General features: G+C 40.0%; 1 protein-coding gene across 1 annotated transcript in view; it reads left to right on the top strand.

Annotated features, from left to right (window-relative positions):
• ADAMTS12 (ADAM metallopeptidase with thrombospondin type 1 motif 12) overlaps nt 1–22,449 on the top strand; it is a 1,263,798-nt gene that overhangs the window by 288,602 nt on the left and 952,747 nt on the right. The window contains exon 3 of the mRNA XM_053701185.1: nt 17,280–17,451. Coding sequence (XP_053557160.1) covers nt 17,280–17,451 — 172 coding nt within the window. The remainder of the gene's footprint in view (nt 1–17,279; nt 17,452–22,449) is intronic.

Below are 22,449 nucleotides of genomic sequence, written 5' to 3'. Positions count from 1 at the left end.
CAGCCTCAGCCATATATATATACTGAGTGCTGGTGGAGAGTTATAAAAAATAATCCCCCTACCCCCACCTCACAAAATTATAAAATATCCCATTCCCTTTATGGCCAAACAAAAATAATGTCTAATTCCTATTCCTTATGTTACTTGCTCTTGCAAATGATGTAGAGTGTAACCCTGGTCCCCCAACGACGTCCATTCCTAGCCTTCCAGCTAAAAAGGCCTCTCCTTTGTGCACTGTAATATCCGCAGCTTACTACCAAAAATCCTGAAAATCTGACCTGTTGGGGAGACATGAGGATAGGTTTGAAAAACAGTGCTACAGATCAATAAAGAATCCTGAAGGTTTGCACAAATTTCACTGAGTGCGGTTTTCATTCCTCTATTTATAATTATTACACCAGCACCCTGTGTAACAGTGAGTGCAGAACCAATACTATTTAATTTGTCAAGGGAACAGTATCTGCTCAGTAAAAATCCCTGAAACAAGATCAACATACCATATAGTTTATTTCTGATATAAACTAAACTGTTCTGCTACTAAATGCACAATATGGCAATATCTATTTGACATTTGACTCAGATTTAACATTCTTGTTATGCAAATCCTTGTTTTTATCCCAAAATAAACATACAAGATGAAGCCTAATTGTGTTAATTAACATCAAAGCTTCCCAATTAGGATCTAAATTTTGAAAAGAAGTGTGTTTGCTAGTTTAGATATGGCATTGACTTTGTGCAGTTCTTATATAAATGATTTTGGCATAGAGTGTGTTAAAACTATTTTTATAACAAGTAACTTTGATTAACCGTGTCTTGCAGCTCAATTAGTATGAAATACCTGAGAATTAGACAACAATCAAATTGCTTTCAGAACATTCTCAAAAAATATTGTTTTCTTATAATAAGATGTGATTGGCTATGGTTGAAGACATGAAAGGCTAAATTAAGCTTTCATCAATCAGACAGTACATGCAATTTTAAAAGACTTTTGCTCAATTTAATGCTATTATCAATTTTACTTACTTCGCACTGTATCCTTTGTTGAAAAGAATATCTAGGTAAGCTCAGGAGCAGAAATGCACTTCTGGGGCGCGATCCGATATACGGCGTAGTTTTTGGCGCAAGCAGGGAACCCGCGCCAGCCGTAATTTCACCTCGCACATCGGGCTATCCAATATACAGCGCTGTCAGATGCAAAAGTAGCGTAAGTAGGACAAACTGGCGTTGTTCAGAAAAGTGTGCAAATACCCATTTTATTCGTCCCAAGTACCTACGCCGGTCTTTTGTTCACGTAAAGTCTCAATAAAGTGCAGTTTTATGCAAATTTGGCTGACTCGTAAAAATTACCCGATACTCCATCTAAAACTGCGCAACGTAATTACGCTATTCAAAAGTCATATATAAACCCATGCGCAGCCGGCATTTTCTTTAGTGTGTTTGGATGGTTCGTTGAGCTACAGCACACTACAGTGAGTTGAGGATTAGTAAGAGTAGTGAGAGAGGCGCAGCATAATAGTTAGTTAAGTCGGATTGTTGTTTGGGTAAGCTTGTACATTTACTTACACTTATTTTCACATATTGTACACATATTGCATACACACATATACAAAATACACAACACTTTTTTTTTCTAACACCTCACACATTTTATTTCAATTCTACAGTGTGATAGGCTAAGTGTTTGGTTTTGATTGTGTGTGATTGAACTGGGAGTGAATGTGAGTGTGTGAGTGTGTGTAGTTTAAGGATGGCAGGGAGAGGTAAGGCGGAGGGGAGGAGGGGAGCGAAGTTGCAGGAAGAGGAGTATTATAGCGGAAAGGAGGAGCAGTGGGGTCCCCGTCAGGGAGTTAGTGGAGTGGGGAGAGGGAGAGTTAGAAGGGATGATGGGAGGGGAGATACCCAGAGACCAGGCACACTTAGAAGAGGGTCAGAGGGTGCACATGGGGACAGAAGGGGGGAGGAGGGAGAAGATAGGGAGGAACCCACACCAGGGACATCCCAGGGAGAAAGCCAGGTGGCCACAGAGGAGGAGCACATGAGATGCCCAAATTTCTCATTTGATGAGAATGTTGCGTTAGTCCAGGCCATCATGGACAACCACACTGCCCTCTTTGGCCAGGAGAAGGGCAGATGCGTTGCCCGAAGGCATAAGGAAGCCTGGTCAGTGGTAGAGGAGGCTGTAAACAGTGTGGCCCCACAGAGGAGGACTGTCGAGGGACTGAAAAAAAGATGGAATGATTGCAAGAGGTGGGTGAAGTAGAAGATGGGCCAGGAAGCCATGCACCAGAGGGGAACAGGCGGTGGTCCACCCTTGGAAGCAGAATACAATGTATGGCAGGAGATGATACGTAACTCTCTGAGTATCACAGCAGTCCGTGGACTTCCAGGGGCTCGTGACTCAGGGATTGCAACCACAGCACCTCATGCTGGTGAGTAACATCCCACACACCAGTATGATATGTATTTGAGATATAACATCCTTTAATGTCACACATCCATGTACACAATGAGGAGCATAATATTTGGCCTACTAACAAAAACATCTACAATTAGATTTTACATTAATGCTACTTAACACAATGCAATTCATGATATGAGGGGGAATAGTGCAATACTAACATGTCTCAGAGTAACACAGGCCACAAGCCACATGTTGAGTTTTCAGTAAATGGACACTATAGCCATCACAATACTTTTAGCTCAGGAAGCAGGTTCTGTACCTACATCAGGCTAAAGTAAATTGTGTGACCATAGTGTCACTAAAAGAACACATTTTCTCCATCACTGACATCACTGATATGTACACATAACTCTTGTATGAAACACATACCTGTATACTGTGCAGATTAAAATCCCTCATAGAGAGTTTGACATGAGAATGAGTATTGTCCCTAGCATGTATCAATGTATATTGTATGCCCACATGGACATATATATGACTGTACTAATCCCTATCATCATTTGACTCCTCCTCAGAACCTCCTGTCACCAGGCTGCAAACTGGCATGCCGCCACCTCCACTACCACTACCAGTCACAGCCATGCAGCCACCTCCACCACCGGTCTTCATGCAGCAACATGGACATTATGCTCCCAGGCATCAGCTGGGTTGGACTGCCTCCGTTGAGGACCCAGAAGTCATGCCACCACCATTAACATGCGAGCCATGGCAAGATACCTGGCCTGAGGAACATCCTTTTGGCTTTGAGGGGGAGCCAAGTCAGCCACAGAGGGTTGATGTCTTTACCCGACCAACACAATATCAGGCCAGTCATGGCTTTTCCACACAGGGGATGTCGCAAGGTATGCAAAGTGGACAGGCTGAGTGGTCACACACTAGTGACAATGGGACTACCAATCCAGCATGAGAGCTCCACCATCTGCTTCCCTTGGGAGAGCTCCACCATCCACTTCCCTTGGGAGAGCTCCACCATCCACTTCCCTTGGGAGAGCTCCACCATCCTCAGATGAGCATATAGCTGAGATTGTCCCTGAAGCAGATGCAGCTGAGGTTGGCCCTGAAGCAGATGCAGCTGAGGTTGGCCCTGAAGCAGATGCAGCTGAAGTTGTCCATGATGCACCAGCAGATAGAGCAGAACCTGCACCTACAATCACTGCTGCTCAAGAGCCTTTTGATCCACTGTATTCTTCCCTGGGAGAGGGATACATTTCACTACAGAGGTGGCTGATAACAAGCTGCAAAAGCATTCAAAGAGGCCAACAGAGGTTTCATAGGAGCCAAGAGAGGCTACTCAAGCGTAGCATGGAGCTGCAGAGGGACATTGCAGCCTCATTAAATGGAATTGTCAAAAATCAGTCTCAAATGATGAGAATCCAGTCTGATATGCAGATACAGATGGACAACAGATGGCGGGAACAAAACCAACTCTTGGGTGTGTTGGTGGAGCACTTCACACACCAGCAGGACACTGCCTCCAGCCTTTCATCTGTGGCCAGCACTCCAGCAGAATCCTCTGAAGCTTCCCAAACCAGGAGAACCAGGAAATCCACTCCAGTCACCTCTGCCCCCTCATCCAAGAAGCCAAAAAAAAAAAATATTCTTATAGTTCACCATAAATCTTGTCCTCTGCTTTTGTCATCCACATCCATGTGAGGGGTGTTTTAGTACACTAATATTGTTAAAACATATAATAAGGCTTGTGTGGAAATGGCCCAAAAAAGGTAATATTATCCTATTTCTAACATATTCTTGTACTATAACTCCCATCCACAATAGTTGTTTCTGAAGGGTAGATATAGTAATATTCACTTGTAAGATGTAAATCAATGTATCTCACATCCAATATAAATTGACCCATTGGTATATATAGTAGTGATGTTACTGATAGGGTGGGCATTATCAGGTGTTTTAAGTCTGTAGGTGAGAGGTTGTGGTGTGTGTGATTGGTTTAACACAATTGCAAAGAGGCAGCCTTCAAGAAGGTATATTATAAATTATCATATGAGCCATCCTAGGGTTTGCTTTAAACTAAGAATACCAAGAGAACAAAGCAAGTGTTCAAATTAAATCTGAAAGTAGTTATAAATAACAGGCCCTATTTGAAACAAGAAGGTTTTCTTTGGAGTTGACTGTCCCTTTATATATTTTGGCATCAGTGCCAAGCTGTGTTAGCATTAGAATAAATTACACTCCAGTGGGTTCTAAAGAGTTGAAGGTAATCCAATTTACAGTAAATAAGCAAGTATATGTCCCCAATGTGATAAAGTACCTACAAGCTCAATCCATTTGACTATTTCAAATAAACAAATAAACCTTAAAAAAGTAATAGCATAGTATACTGTCCCTTTAACCTTGAGATGCTGCTTAAATGTATGTGTTTGTTAAGGCTTCCAGGGAGTTACATTGTTTTTTTAGTCAGTGCAAGGGCTCCTGCGCCTGCTATTTGTGGCAAGATGAGAATGGAGTAAATTTTCTGAAATCTGCGCGCGTAAGTACTTATGCTGTATATTGGATACCAAACTGCTCGTGTTTTGTATGTCAGTCTATGGGTAAAAATAATACGGGCGAAAGCAGAAATATACGCGCGTAACTTCTAGGTTACGCCGTATATAGGATACCAAACCCGCACAAAATTTGGCGTCGCCGGCTTTTGCGGGTGATGCTGCATATCGGATCGGGCCCCTGGAAGCTAACTGGTGATTGGTGGCTGCGTACAAATGCCTACTGTCATTGGCTCACCAGATGTGTTCAGCTGCTTTGCTTTAGTAATGCTTTACTGCTCACAGACCTTTAGGGTTTAACCCTATTTTAGGGTTATATGGAAGCAGTAAGTTAGTAATATAATGCTCTAACATATGGTTCTTAAAACTCTGTTTGCCCAAGACTAAGTGCAATTATACCATATACCTTTGTAACCTTATTTTTATGCATGGTCTGAACATTTCTGAAGTGATATACAAGATAGCTGCAATTCTCTTTTACACACACACATTTTATCTCTCTCTCTCACACAAAGACACACACTTTCTCACACACATTCTCTTTCAAACACACAGAAACACTCACACAAATACAAACACACAGAAACACAAATACACACACATACAGAGACACTTGCAGACACATTCAATGACACAGAAACACTCACACAAATACTCATAGAAACAGAAACACAGAAACTCACACTCACAGACACAATCACAGAAAGGTAGACACAATCACAGAAAGACAGACACACTCATAGACACACTCACTCACACATACTCAGAAACACTCAAACACTCTCACTCTCACAAACACTCAGACACAGAAACACACTCTCACACACACAAACACTCAAATACTCATACACACAGACATGCAAACTAACAAAAATAATCATACACACAGAAACACAGGCACACTCATTCACACACAAACACAGAAACACTCACGTAAATACACAGTCACACAGAAACCTAGAAACACACACATGCACACAGAAAAACAAACTTTTTTACTTTCAGCTTTTAATATGCGTGCTATCCAACATGCAAAAAAATTACGTCTAGCAAAGTTTACACTCGAGCGGTAGCGCTAAATAGCAAGCCACTTGTAATCTAGCCCAATTTTTTTATTTTAAAAGACTGATGTCATCATCTTTGATTTCAGTATTGTACATTAGGCTATTTTTAAAATATATTGTAGGTCACTTTTTATATTTATCTGATTGAGTAATTTGGTGCTCAGAATGTAACCCAATATGTTATAGGTATTGATTTTAATATAATTAATGGTGTAACTAAATGTATGGTTACTTATGACTTTAGGTTTAAGACAGACAAAGGGCTTATTAGGTTTAAGCCATAAGGACAACTTGTAAAGATGCCAATGTTTAAAGAAGCCTTATAGAACTGTAGTCTAGGCAAGAATGGAAGTGGAGGTGTTTGGAGGACTCTGTGCCACTGAGGATACGGGGAGGCTGGGGGTGCACATACAAAAACATAATTTATGCTTACCTGATAAATTTATTTCTCTTGTGGTGTATCCAGTCCACGGATCATCCATTACTTATGGGATATTAACTCCTCCCCAACAGGAAGTGCAAGAGGATTCACCCAGCAGAGCTGCTATATAGCTCCTCCCCTAACTGCCATTACCAGTCATTCGACCGAAAACATGCAGAGAAAGGAAAACCATAGGGTGCAGTGGTGACTGTAGTTTAATGGAAAAATTACCTGCCTTAAAGTGACAGGGCGGGCCGTGGACTGGATACACCACAAGAGAAATAAATTTATCAGGTAAGCATAAATTATGTTTTCTCTTGTTAAGTGTATCCAGTCCACGGATCATCCATTACTTATGGGATACCAATACCAAAGCTAAAGTACACGGATGACGGGAGGGACAGGCAGGCTCTTTATACGGAAGGAACCACTGCCTGAAGAACCTTTCTCCCAAAAACAGCCTCCGAAGAAGCAAAAGTGTCAAATTTGTAAAATTTGGAAAAAGTATGAAGAGAAGACCAAGTTGCAGCCTTGCAAGTCTGTTCAACAGAAGCCTCATTCTTAAAGGCCCAAGTGGAAGCCACAGCTCTAGTAGAATGTGCTGTAATTCTTTCAGGAGGCTGCTGTCCAGCAGTCTCATAGGCTAACCGTATTATGCTACGAAGCCAAAAGGAGAGAGAGGTAGCCGAAGCTTTTTGACCTCTCCTCTGACCAGAATAAACGACAAACAGGGAAGACGTTTGTCGAAAATCCTTAGTTGCCTGTAGATAAAATTTCAGGGCACGGACTACATCTAGATTGTGTAGCAGACGTTCCTTTTTCGAAGAAGGATTAGGACACAAAGATGGAACCACAATCTCTTGATTGATATTCCTGTTAGTGACCACCTTAGGTAGGAACCCAGGTTTAGTACGCAGAACTACCTTGTCTGAATGAAAAATCAGATAAGGAGAATCACAATGTAAGGCAGATAACTCAGAGACTCTTCGAGCCGAGGAAATCGCCATTAAAAACAGAACTTTCCAAGATAACAACTTGATATCAATGGAATGAAGGGGTTCAAACGGAACCCCCTGTAAAACATTAAGAACTAAGTTCAAACTCCATGGTGGAGCAACAGTTTTAAACACAGGCTTGATCCTAGCTAAAGCCTGACAAAAAGCTTGAACGTCCGGAACTTCTGACAGACGTTTGTGTAAAAGAATGGACAGAGCTGAAATCTGTCCCTTTAAGGAACTAGCGGATAAACCCTTTTCTAAACCTTCTTGTAGAAAAGACAATATCCTCGGAATCCTAACCTTACTCCATGAGTAACTCTTGGATTCGCACCAATATAAGTATTTGCGCCATATCTTATGGTAAATCTTTCTGGTAACAGGCTTCCTAGCCTGTATTAAGGTATCAATAACTGACTCAGAAAAACCACGTTTTGATAAAATCAAGCGTTCAATTTCCAAGCAGTCAGCTTCAGAGAAATTAGATTTTGATGTTTGAAGGGACCCTGGATCAGAAGGTCCTGTTTCAGAGGTAGCGACCAAGGTGGACAGGATGACATGTCCACTAGATCTGCATACCAAGTCCTGCGTGGCCATGCAGGCGCTATTAGAATCACTGATGCTCTCTCCTGTTTGATTCTGGCAATCAATCGAGGAAGCATCGGGAAGGGTGGAAACACATAAGCCATCCCGAAGGTCCAAGGTGCTGTCAAAGCATCTATCAGAACCGCTCCCGGATCCCTGGATCTGGACCCGTAACGAGGAAGCTTGGCGTTCTGTCGAGACGCCATGAGATCTATCTCTGGTTTGCCCCAACGTCGAAGTATTTGGGCAAAGACCTCCGGATGAAGTTCCCACTCCCCCGGATGAAAACTCTGACGACTTAAGAAATCCGCCTCCCAGTTCTCCACTCCCGGGATGTGGATTGCTGACAGGTGGCAAGAGTGAGACTCTGCCCAGCGAATTATCTTTGATACTTCCATCATTGCTAGGGAGCTTCTTGTCCCTCCCTGATGGTTGATGTAAGCTACAGTCGTGATGTTGTCCGACTGAAACCTGATGAACCCCCGAGTTGTTAACTGGGGCCAAGCCAGAAGGGCATTGAGAACTGCTCTCAATTCCAGAATGTTTATTGGTAGGAGACTCTCCTCCTGATTCCATTGTCCCTGAGCCTTCAGAGAATTCCAGACAGCGCCCCAACCTAGTAGGCTGGCGTCTGTTGTTACAATTGTCCAGTCCGGTCTGCTGAATGGCATCCCCCTGGACAGATGTGGCCGAGAAAGCCACCATAGAAGAGAATTTCTGGTCTCTTGATCCAGATTCAGAGTAGGGGACAAGTCTGAGTAATCCCCATTCCACTGACTTAGCATGCACAATTGCAGCGGTCTGAGATGTAGGCGTGCAAAGGGTACTATGTCCATTGCTGCTACAATTAAGCCGATCACCTCCATGCATTGAGCTACTGACGGGTGTTGAATGGAATGAAGGACACGGCATGCATTTTGAAGCTTTGTTAACCTGTCTTCTGTCAGGTAAATCTTCATTTCTACAGAATCTATAAGAGTCCCCAAGAAGGGAACTCTTGTGAGTGGAAAGAGAGAACTCTTCTTTTCGTTCACCTTCCATCCATGCGACCTTAGAAATGCCAGTACTAACTCTGTATGAGACTTGGCAGTTTGAAAGCTTGAAGCTTGTATCAGAATGTCGTCTAGGTACGGAGCTACCGCAATTCCTCGTGGTCTTAGTACCGCCAGAAGAGCACCCAGAACCTTTGTGAAGATTCTCGGAGCCGTAGCCAATCCGAATGGAAGAGCTACAAACTGGTAATGCCTGTCTAGAAAGGCAAACCTTAGATACCGGTAAAGATCTTTGTGAATCGGTATGTGAAGGTAAGCATCCTTTAAATCCACTGTGGTCATGTACTGACCCTTTTGGATCATGGGTAAAATTGTCTGAATAGTTTCCATTTTGAACGATGGAACTCTTAGGAATTTGTTTAGGATCTTTAAATCCAAGATTGGCCTGAAAGTTCCCTCTTTTTTGGGAACCACAAACAGATTTGAGTAAAACCCTTGTCCTTGTTCCGACCGCGGAACCGGATGGATCACTCCCATTAATAAAAGATCTTGTACGCAGCGTAGAAACGCCTCTTTCTTTATTTGGTTTGTTGACAACCTTGACAGATGAAATCTCCCTCTTGGGGGAGAGAATTTGAAGTCTAGAAGGTATCCCTGAGATATGATCTCTAACGCCCAGGGATCCTGGATATCTCTTGCCCAAGCCTGGGCGAAGAGAGAAAGTCTGCCCCCACTAGATCCGTTCCCGGATCGGGGGCCCTCGATTCATGCTGTCTTAGGGGCAGCAGCAGGTTTCCTGGCCTGCTTGCCCTTGTTCCAGGACTGGCTAGGTCTCCAGCCTTGTCTGTAGCGAGCAACAGCTCCTTCCTGTTTTGGTGCAGAGGAAGTTGATGCTGCTCCTGCTTTGAAATTACGAAAGGAACGAAAATTAGACTGTCTAGCCTTAGGTTTGGCTCTGTCTTGAGGCAGGGCATGGCCTTTACCTCCTGTAATGTCAGCGATAATTTCTTTCAACCCGGGCCCGAATAAGGTCTGCCCTTTGAAAGGTATATTAAGCAATTTAGATTTAGAAGTAACGTCAGCTGACCAGGATTTTAGCCACAGTGCTCTGCGTGCCTGAATGGCGAATCCGGAATTCTTAGCCGTAAGTTTAGTTAAATGTACTACGGCATCTGAAATAAATGAGTTAGCTAACTTAAGGGCTTTAAGCTTGTGTGTAATCTCATCTAATGGAGCTGATTCAAGTGTCTCTTCCAGAGACTCAAACCAAAATGCTGCTGCAGCCGTGACAGGCGCAATGCATGCAAGAGGTTGCAATATAAAACCTTGTTGAACAAACATTTTCTTAAGGTAACCCTCTAACTTTTTATCCATTGGATCTGAAAAGGCACAGCTATCCTCCACCGGGATAGTGGTACGCTTAGCTAAAGTAGAAACTGCTCCCTCCACCTTAGGGACCGTTTGCCATAAGTCCCGTGTGGTGGCGTCTATTGGAAACATCTTTCTAAATATTGGAGGGGGTGAGAACGGCACACCGGGTCTATCCCACTCCTTAGTAACAATTTCAGTAAGTCTCTTAGGTATAGGAAAAACGTCAGTACTCGCCGGTACCGCAAAATATTTATCCAACCTACACATTTTCTCTGGTATTGCAACTGTGTTACAATCATTCAGAGCCGCTAACACCTCCCCTAGTAATACACGGAGGTTTTCCAGCTTAAATTTAAAATTTGAAATATCTGAATCCAGTTTGTTTGGATCAGAACCGTCACCCGCAGAATGAAGCTCTCCGTCCTCATGTTCTGCAAATTGTGACGCAGTGTCTGACATGGCCCTAATATTATCAGCGCACTCTGTTCTCACCCCAGAGTGATCACGCTTACCTCTTAGTTCTGGTAATTTAGCCAAAACTTCAGTCATAACAGTAGCCATATCCTGTAATGTGATTTGTAATGGCCGCCCAGATGTACTCGGCGCTACAATATCACGCACCTCCCGAGCAGGAGATGCAGGTACTGACACGTGAGGCGAGTTAGTCGGCATAACTCTCCCCTCGTTGTTTGGTGAAATATGTTCAATTTGTACAGATTGACTTTTATTTAAAGTAGCATCAATACAGTTAGTACATAAATTTCTATTGGGCTCCACTTTGGCTTTAGCACATATAGCACAGATATCTTCCTCTGAATCAGACATGTTTAACACACTAGCAAATAAACTAGCAACTTGGAAATACTTTTCAAGTAATTTACTATAATATGAAAACGTACTGTGCCTATAAGAAGCACAGAAAAAAGTTATGACAGTTGAAAATTAATAAACTGAAAAGTTATAGCATCAAATCTTTGTAAAAAACACAATTTTAGCAAAGGATTGCTCCCATTAGCAAAGGATAACTAACCCTGATAGCTAACAGTGAGAGAGATCAGTAAACTGTCATAAATTAAATAAAACGACTGCCAAGTGGAAAAAAATAGTGCCCAAAACATTTTTTCACCCAGTACCTCAGAAAATTAAACGATTTTACATGCCAGCAAAAAACGTTTAACATTAATAAATTGAGTGTTATTAAAAAGCCTGTTGCTAGTCCCTGCAAATTAGGCTAAAGTTTTATGCATACAGTATAATTCCAGTGAAGTGCCATTCCCCAGAATACTGAAGTGTAAAATATACATACATGACAGCCTGATACCAGTTGCTGCTACTGCATTTAAAGCTGAGTTTACATTATATCGGTATGGCAGAATTTTCTCATCAATTCCATTGTCAGAAAATAATAAGCTGCTACATACCTCTTTGCAGATTAATCTGCCCGCTGTCCCCTGATCTGAAGTTTACCTCTCCTTAGATAGATGGCCGAGAAACAGCAATATGATCTTAACTACTCCGGCTAAAATCATAGAAAAACTCAGGTAGATTCTTCTTCAAATTCTACCAGAGTAGGAATAACACACTCCGGTGCTATTATAAAATAACAAACTTTTGATTGAAGGTATGAAACTAAGTATAATACCACAGTCCTCTCACACATCCTATCTATTCGTTGGGTGCAAGAGAATGACTGGTAATGGCAGTTAGGGGAGGAGCTATATAGCAGCTCTGCTGGGTGAATCCTCTTGCACTTCCTGTTGGGGAGGAGTTAATATCCCATAAGTAATGGATGATCCGTGGACTGGATACACTTAACAAGAGAAAGGGCACAGGGCGAATCAAACACTCACAAGCTAATTCATAGTTTAATAAGTAAAATCAAGAATCTGTTCTCCAAGTCCCCAGTTCCTGTCTATGGGCCTGATATTCAAAACTTCGCTGCTCGGATGAATATTCTAAGAAGTCTCGTCGGTACAAATGTAGAAACACAAATTTTATCTTGGGAAATGTTTATGTTGCTTTGTAGTGTTCCTTATCTGAAACAGAGGCTCCTACAATACAATACAAGGTCTAAAAAAATCTCAAAGGTTTTGTGTGATTTCTCTCCATGCCGGTGAGGTTTTGAATATCAGGCCCTATGTGTATTTTTTATTGTAGATACGTGTTAAAGAAAATTGGTTTTGTGCCAGTCAATGGTGCTGTCCAATGTGTTAACAATTGTAGCCAACATAAAGTGTTGAATTATTATTTTTATTTATTTATTTAATATAGGTCATGGACTAATGGATTCCAATCTGCAAAAGAGTAGCAAAGATGCAAATTATACTTCTTATAGTCTAGTATTTACTAACATACCTATTAAACTTGACTGATAAGATAAAACAAAATCATGAAAACCCCAAAATCACAAAAAATCTCTCCAACCTCAACACTAGCTCAGGGGCAGCTATGCATTACTGGGAGCTAGCTGATGATTAGTGACTGCATATATATGCCTCTTATCATTGGCTTACCTGATGTGTTTAGCTAGCTCCCAGCAGTGAATTGCTGCTCTTTTAATAAAGAATACCAAGAGAAGGAAGCAAATTTGATAATAAAAGTAAGTTGATTAGAGTTGGATGCTTTATCTGAATTATGAAAGAAAAATGTGGGTTCCAAGTCCCTTTAATATATATATATACTCAGAGTCTTACTGTAATGGATCAATGAACAAACAATAAAGTAAAGGGAAAGTGACCTAAGGTGTGCTGTGGTCACATGGTCAGTATGCCTAAAAGGGGGCATACCCAAAGAAAGATGATAAATAATGAGAAAAGAGAAAAATAAAGGGATGGGTGGGTGGGAAAAAAACTGTAAAGGAAAGGCAGACAAGGAGGGAGAGACCAGAGCAATCTATTTATAAGGTGTAAGACTCCTACAAATTCTGGCTAGCTAATAGCCAGCCTTCCTACTTGTACTCTGAGTCTTACTGTAATGCAAACAATAAAGTAAAGGGAAAGTGACCTGAGATGTGCCGTGGTCACATGGTCAGTATGCCTAAAAGGGGTAAATAAAGAGACAAAATAGGATAGCGTAAATATGATAATAAATAATACAACCAAATTAATACACCCACAAAAGTAAAGCACACAGTATCGCAACTTATGGATCAGGAATATATCTAACAAACAAGATGAAATCCATCTGCCTAACCTTAAATGACATGAGCTGGAACCCCAAATAGAGAGGCTGCAGATGCCACTTCTATTCTAATGGAATGGACAGAATGACTGACGGCTGAAACATGAGCTGGTGCAAGACAGCTACCGGGCACCGTGAGTTAAGATTAAATAGGATATAAAATTAAAAAAAACTATGAAAACTAAGCAAACCTGGACATAACAGAAAATCATCTGTCGAAGACACTGACAGCAAATAAGTGCCAAAAAAACTACAGGATAGCCTGTGGAAGCTACATCATCCTTGACTAGCTGGGAAAAAGACTCTGAAACTGTTGGAATAACATGGATATGCCGAGCCAACATTGATAAACTAGACCCTCATAAGTAAATCAGAAAAGCAGTAACAAGTTTAATACAAGAATCAGAGACAAAGGCTGAGAAATAGAAGCACCCAGGAGAGAAGCAAAATTCACATTCTAACCCTCTAAACATCTAGATGTAAGCGGGCACAAAATGCACCGAAGAGATAATGAGGGTGCAAGCAACCCTACATAAGGCTACAGCAATGGCAGAGACAATAATGATTGCAGAGACTCAACCCATTCAGCGCTGATGCCAAGCTAAATAAAACAACTGTGCATGCAGTAACTAGGTAACAAATATCCCTGCGCTGTAATCAGCCATGAGCTTAAGAGTGGTTCAAAACCTAAATAAAGGTGAACTACTGAGCCACAATCCCCTAGTAGGAGATGGCAGGACATAGTCAAACATCGATGTCTGCAGCTTGAGACATAACCTATAAGTGAGAGAAAAAGTCTTTAGTTAACAACAAATTAACATATATACATTTAATGATATGTCAGAATAACATGATGCAAATAAAAGGACACATAGTAAAGACAATAAATCATAAAAAACAACAGACTCATTAACCTAAATATATCAAATAAGGAATATTATGATATGACGTGCACGTATGACGTATGAATCTACGGACGATAAACTTGCCACCAAACAAGTAGATTAATAAACGATAACTCAGTCTGTATGCACCTATAAAAATGATGGGTAAACAACAAGTGGTGATAAATGCTTTATATGAAACGTAATGAGGACATGACATAATGTAGATGCACAGGCACAAAACAGAGATAATAAACAACAAACTTGATCGTACATGACTGAAAACGTAACAAATGAAAGATGGAAATGTTAGTGTTCCTTAACATAAAATCAGAAATATTTAGTGCAAGCGAGCAGATTCACTAGGGTGATCGTAAATAAATTATAAACGAAAACTAAAGATGCACGGGACCGAAAACACGTCAGTCACTATCTGTAAAGGAGGCAGAGTTACCTAGGGCGTACAAGGCAAATTAAAAAACGTAAAACTCAGGCCTAATGGACTAACTAAAGATGTGTTAGGTAAGAGGTAGTTATGTTAATGATATGATGTGCCGGTATGACGTATGAATCTACGGACGAGAAACTTGCCACCAAACAAGTAAATAAATAAACGATAACTCAGTCCTTATGCACCCATAAAAATGATGGGTAACAAGTGGTGATAAATTTCAGAAATGACAAAAATACAGCTAAATGTAAAATGAAATTTGATGTAGACATATCATCATATAAATGCAACAAAACTTAAAAAAAATAACCTGACCAAAACAAAACCTAACCATTAAAACTAGAGTAATGAGCTTTAAAACTATATGCTAACAACCTAAATATACCAAATGTACCAGAAATCTACAAATTCAAATAAACATACAAACAGATTCAAAATTCAAAATAAACAAAATGAATATATACAAAATAACACGAATGGAATTAATAGCATGACTATGGACATGTATAAAAACAGATATATAAAACCTTGTATGAAGATAAACATAAACATAAACGCTAAAATAAACTTTAGGCCAGGAGCATTAAATCGGTTGTGAGTATGTGGTAGGCACAGCAGTTTAAGTGGGAAACAAGAGGTCTAAACAGTTAATAATAGTTTATAAAACTAATTAAAACAATGCAACTGTCATAGCTGGTTACTTACAGTTACTGTAAATATATCTATAATCATGAGTAAGTCTTGGGTACCTAAAGCAGTTACTGCTACTGAATATGACAGTAATAAAAATAACATGCACCTCACAAATTCTTAACCAACATTAAACACAATATGCCCGTGCCGAACACAATGTAAAACCCGAAGTTAAAATCATAATATAAGAGCGACACTGATGAGCAAATATATAGTTCACACTTGTTACCTCTGAAAATGAAAACAAGCCCTACGTGACACTCATTCATGACGTGATTGCTGTATCGGATCTGTAACAACCCCTAGGTGTTACATATCCGATATAATATATTAAAAGAAGTTATTACAGACACGCCGGTATTTAGCGTGTAACAAATGTTTCACATGCAGAGGCTCCCTTAGAATATGCCTGTATGCAGCGTGCAAGCATCTGAACAAAAGAATTATGCCACCTCTTTAGCACTCTGCGCGCACGCATAAACTTAGACGCACGTGCATGGCATCTGTGTATTCCTCCTTTCACCACAAATAAACGACATGACATTTCACACATATTAAACTGTTAATTTAACCTTTACTTCGAAATACTGTCTGACTCTGAGACACATTATAACTATGTTAGTTTGACGAATCGTTTTGTGCCAGTCAATGGTGCTGTCCAATGTGCCAATAATTGTAGCCAACATAAAGTTTTGAATTATTTGTTAATTTAGATCGTAGACTAATGGATTCCAATCTGCAAAAGAGTAGCACTGATGCAAATTATACTTCTTATAGTTTAGTATTTACTAACATACCTATGTGATAATATAAGTAAGATGACTACAATTGGATGCTTTGGGACCGATTTAACAGGGACCGTATGCCGGAAACAGGAGTTAAGAAGCAGCGGTCTAAAGACCGCTGCGCCTTAACCCATCCACCGCCTCTGAGGCGCCAGACAGCAATTTGACCAATCTCATACGATCGTGTTGATTGACACCCCTTGCTAGCGGGTGATTGGCCACGAATCTGCAGGGGGTGGCATTGCACAAGCAGTTCACCAGAATTGCTTGTGCAAAGTTAAATGCCAACAGCGGGGTATGATAAATCCACCCGGGGTATGATAAATCTACCCCTTTATCTGAATCATGAAAGAAAAATGTGTGTTCCAAGCCCCTTTAATAATTAAACAAAAAAATAAATAAATAATATATATATATATATATATATATATATATATATATATATATGTTTGAAAATACTATACTATAAGGAGTTTCCTTCTGTAATTGTTTTCACATTTAATAGATCATTTCCTATGAAGGTGAATGAGGTTAGCACTTGGATAACACCAACAGATTTACTGAATGATCTATATTTTTGGATGAACAGATTAATCAGAGTCAATCAAATCAACTGGACATCTATAAACTGTACGCGCACCATTTATTCATATGTTGCAAAACTTTTTTTCTGCAGCGTAGGACAATGGCAGCTTTTACCACAGATAATGTGAAATTTATTGTATTCTGTCTCATGAAGATTATTTTGCTATTCTGATGCCTGTATACTTGAAATATTTGTTTTGCCTTTTTTTAATTAAATTATATATACAGTGGTAAGAAGAGAAACATATTATTCAATGTTTATCTCCCTTTTATTTATAGTAATTTGTTGCTTTTATATATTTTTTTTTCAGACTGGATTTTTTCGTCTCTCCCATGGTGAATATTTCATTGAGCCACTACATAATGCTTCACAAGCAGAGGGAAAACAATATAAGCACATAATATACAAGAAAGAAGCGTACTTTTCTCAAAGAAATCGTCGTGCCCTTCCTATTACTAAGCAGCGGACTTGTGGAGTAAAAGGTTTGCATGCTTGTTTATAATTGGATAAATCTATTATGCATTTTATATATATATATATAAATATATGGTCTAGATTTAATAAAGCTATATTCATCACTATTATATAGTCTGTAGGTAGTGGTAGTGAGACAAAAATGTACATATCTACACTATGAGGCCCATTTATCAAGCTCCGGATGGAACTTGAGGGCCCGTGTTTCTGAAGACTCGCCAGAAACACGTTATGGAGCAGCGGTCTAAAGACTGCTTCTCAATAACCCTGTCCGCCTGTCTGATGAGGTGGACAGGAATCGCCACAATTCAACCCGATCAAGTACGATCGGGTTGATTGACACCTCCCTACTGGCAGCCCATTGGCCACGAGTCTGCAGGGAGCGTATTGCTCTCTGCATTCAGCGATGTCTGTTGGACCTGATCCGCACTGTGGGATCAGGTCCGACAGATATTTGGTAAATCGGCCTCTATATGTATTTAATAGACATATACGTTATGTGTTGTACAGGCCAACAAGATCTGTGAGAAATGGGAGACAACCATAATCATGACCACAGTGTCTAGAAGTGGTGTTTAGCAATATTGTTTCTACAATCTTTCGGCTAGATTATGAGTTTTGCGTTAAGAGCCGTGTGGTGCTAACGAGCAGTTTTTTTCTCACCGCTCACTTACCTGCAGCGCTGGTATTACGGGTTTTAACAAACCCGGCGTTAACAGGCAAGAAGTGAGCGTAGAGCAAAATTGTGCTCCTTACCGCACTCCAATACCAGTGCTGCTTAAGTCAGCAGTGAGCTGGTCGTACGTGCTCGTGCACGATATCCCCATAGACATCAATGGGGAGAGCCGGCTGAAAAAAAAACACCTGCCAAAAAGCAGCATAAAACTCAGTAACGCAGCCCCATTGATTCCTATGGGGAAACACATTTTATGTTTACACCTAACACCCTAACATGAACCCCGAGTCTAAACACCCCTAATCTTACACTTATTAACCCCTAATCTGCCGCCCCCAACATCGCCGACACCTGCATTATATTTATTAACCCTAATCTGCCGCTCCGGACATCGCCGCCACCTACATTAAACTTATTAACCCCTAATCTGCTGCCCCAACGTCGCAGACACCTACATTATATTTATTAACCCTAAACTACCTCCCCAATGTCGCAGCAACCTACCTACATTTATTTACCCTTAATCTGACACCCCCAACGTCGCCACCACTATATTACATTTATTAACCCCTAAACCTAAGTCTAACCCTAACCCTAACACCCTTAACTTAAATATAATTGAAATAAATCTAAATAAAATTACTATCATTAACTACAATATTCCTATTTAAAACTAAATACCTATAAAATAAACCCTAAGATAGCTACATTATAACTAATAATTACATTGTAGCTAGCTTTATTTTCATTTTACAGGCAAGTTTGTATTTATTTTAACTAGGTAGAATAGTTATTAAATAGTTATTAACTATTTAATAACTACCTAGCTAAAACAAATACAAATTGACCTGTAAAATAAAACCTAACCTAAGTTACAATAACACCTAACACTACACTATAGTTAAATCAATTCCCTAAATTAAATACAATTAAATAAATTAAATTAAATTAGCTAAATCGCAAAAAAACCCCACTAAATTACAGAAAATAAAAAACAAATTACAGATCTTTAAACTAATTACACCTAATCTAATAGCCCTATCAAAATAAAAAAGCCCCCCAAAATAAAAAAAAAACCCTAGCCTAAACACGGATTGAAGTGCAATCCTATTGGCTGATTGCATCAGCCAATAGGATTTTTTCTACCTTAATTCCGATTGGCTGATAGAATTCTATTAGCCAATCGGAATCTAAGGGACGCCATCTTGGATGATGTCACTTAAAGTGATATTCATTATGAAGAAGCCGTTGTTTGAAGAGGATGCTCCGCGTCGGATGTCTTGAAGATGGACCCGCTCCACGCCGGAAGGATGAAGATAGAAGATGCCATCTGGATGAAGACTTCTGCCCATCTGGACAGCTATCAGCCAATCACAAAATGCATATACCTATATCCTGTGAATCTTGCACATGCTCAGAAGGAGCTGGTGCATCAGAAAGTGTTCCTATAAAAAGATTGTGCACATTTAGATGATGAATGTGAATTAGAAAGGGATACTATAATTTTAACTTAACTGTCCCTATAACTATAACAGATTTTAAGCTTTTTGGCAGTTGGCAAAGTCGTCAAATTGTTAACACTACCAGCAGGGAAAATCAGATAAAAAATAAATTAAAAAGGACTAGTATCATGATTTTTGAAGATACAGTATCTAGTGTTAATGCTTGCAAAATTATGTTTGAAAGGCACAAAATCTAAGTACGTATAATTATGTGTGGTCTTATAATTTCACATATTTGAAAGGATTATGCTTGTATATTAAGAGATTACAAATAAAACATTTTACTATCCTGTGTTACTCTAATCATACCTATGAGACCAATTTTTAAAAAGCACATAAAATAGTAGAGACAATAAAGGTTAAATACATTGCATGCACCTCTTTCTAGGATGCCACTATTTTGAAACCTAGGCTTCACTGCAGGTATCCGAAGGAGAGTTGCTCCGCATTTGCAAACAAAGCAGCACTGAAATAATAGATTTCAATATTGTAGCACCCATGACTAAAGAGAGGTTGGAAATAACCTCAATACTATGCTTATAAATTGTATTTAGTATTAAATGTCCCTTCAAAACTTCAAAACATATTTCACCATATTAGCATTTTATAATAATAATAACTAGTATTTTTATAGCATTTTTCTCCCAGTGGGACTCAAAGTGCTTGCTCTCGGAATTAACCAAATCGGCAGCTGAATAGTAATAGTTGTTATTATTACCCAATTTAATGGTACTCATTTTATCGACCTCGGAAGGATGAAGGGCTGAGTCGGCCCTGCCGGGATTTGAACCTGTGACCTTGGATCTTTTTAACCCCTTAACGACCGAGGACGTGCAGGGTACGTCCTCAGAAAAAAGGCAGTTAATGCCTGAGAACGTACCCTGCACGTCCTCGGTGTGGAAAGCAGCTGGAAGCGATCCTGCTCGCTTCCAGCTGCTTTCCGGTTATTGCAGTGATGCCTCGATATGGAGGCATCCTGCAATAACCTTAAATGGCCATCCGGTGCAGAGAGAGCCACTCTGTGGCCCTCTCTGCACCGGACATCGGTGGCCGGTAACGTTGGTGGGTGGGAGCTGACTTGGGAGGCGGGTGGGCGGCCATCGATGGGCCGGGTAATGTAGAGGGGGGCGGGATCGGGGGCGATGGGAACCGCTACACTACAGAAAAGACTGTGCTAAAAGTTTGTGTAAAGCTTTTTATTTAAAAAAAAAAAAAAAACAGTCAAAGGTATCTAGGAGGGGGTGGGGGTTTGTTCTTTGGTGGGTAGGGGAGCTACACTACAGAAAATGGAAAAAAAATAAAAAAGCAACTGTTTTTTTTATAAACTGGGTACTGGCAGACAGCTGCCAGTACCCAAGATGGCGGCCATTAAGGCAGAGGGGGAGGGTTAGACAGCTGTTTGGTGGGGGATCAGCCAGGTTGGGGGCTAAGGGGGCTCCTACACAGCAGCATATGTAAATATGCTTAAAAAAAAACCCAAAAAGCCTAAATATATATTTTATTTTAGTACTGGCAGAGTTGCTGCCAGTACTTAAGATGGCGGGGACAATTGTGGGGTGGGGGAGGGAAGGGAGCTGTTTGGGAGGGATCAGGGGGTCTGATGTGTCAGGTGGGAGGCTGATCTCTACACTAAAGCTAAAATTAACCCTGCAAGCTCCCTACAAACTTCCTAATTAACCCCTTCACTGCTAGCTATAATACACGTGTGATGCGCAGCGGCATTTAGCGGCCTTCTAAGTACCAAAAAGCAACGCCAAAGCCATATATGTCTGCTATTTCTGAACAAAGGGGATCCCAGAGAAGCATTTACAACAATTTGTGCCATAATTGCACAAGCTGTTTGTAAATGATTTCAGTGAGAAACCTAAAATTGTGAAAAATTTAACTTTTTTTTTAATTTGATCGCAATTGGCGGTGAAATGGTGGCATGAAATATACCAAAATGGGCCTAGATCATTACTTGGGGTTGTCTACTACACTACACTAAAGCTAAAATTACCCCAAAAAGCTCCCTACATGCTCCCTAATTAACCCCTTTACTGCTGGGCATAATACACGTGTGGTGCACAGTGGCATTTAGCATCCTTCTAATTACCAAAAAGCAACACCAAAGCCATATATGTCTGCTATTTCTGAACAAAGGGGATCCCAAAGAAAAATTTACAATCATTTATGCCATAATTGCACAAGCTGTTTGTAAATAATTTCAGTGAGAAACCAAAAGTTTGTGAAAAAATTTGTGAAAAAGTGAACGATTTTTTGTATTTGATCGCATTTGGTGGTGAAATGGTGGCATGAAATATACCAAAATTGGCCTAGATCAATACTTTGGGATGTTTACTAAAAAAAATATATATACATGTCAATAGATATTCAGGGATTCCTGAAAGATATTAGTGTTCTAATGTAACTAGCGCTAATCTTGAAAAAAAAATGGTTTGGAAATAGCAAAGTGCTACTTGTATTTATGGCCCTATAACTTACAAAAAAAGCAAAGAACATGTAAACATTGGGTATTTCTAAACTCAGGACAAAATTTAGAAACTATTTAGCATGGGTGTTTTTTGGTGGTTGCAGACGTATAACAGATTTTGGGGGTCAAAGTTAGAAAAAGTGTGTTTTTTTCCATTTTTTTCTCATATTTTATAATTTTTTTTAAAGTAAATTATAAGATATGATGAAAATAATGGTATCTTTGGAAAGTCCATTTAATGGCGAGAAAAACGGTATATAATGTATGTGGGTACAGTAAATGAGTAAGAGGAAAATTACAGCTAAACACAAACACTGCAAAAATGTAAAAGTAGCCTTGGTCCCAAATGGACAGA

Source organism: Bombina bombina, chromosome 2, assembly GCF_027579735.1.
Source record: "Bombina bombina isolate aBomBom1 chromosome 2, aBomBom1.pri, whole genome shotgun sequence".
NCBI classification, from domain to species: Eukaryota; Metazoa; Chordata; class Amphibia; order Anura; family Bombinatoridae; genus Bombina; species Bombina bombina.
This window is presented reverse-complemented; position numbering and strand designations above follow the sequence as displayed.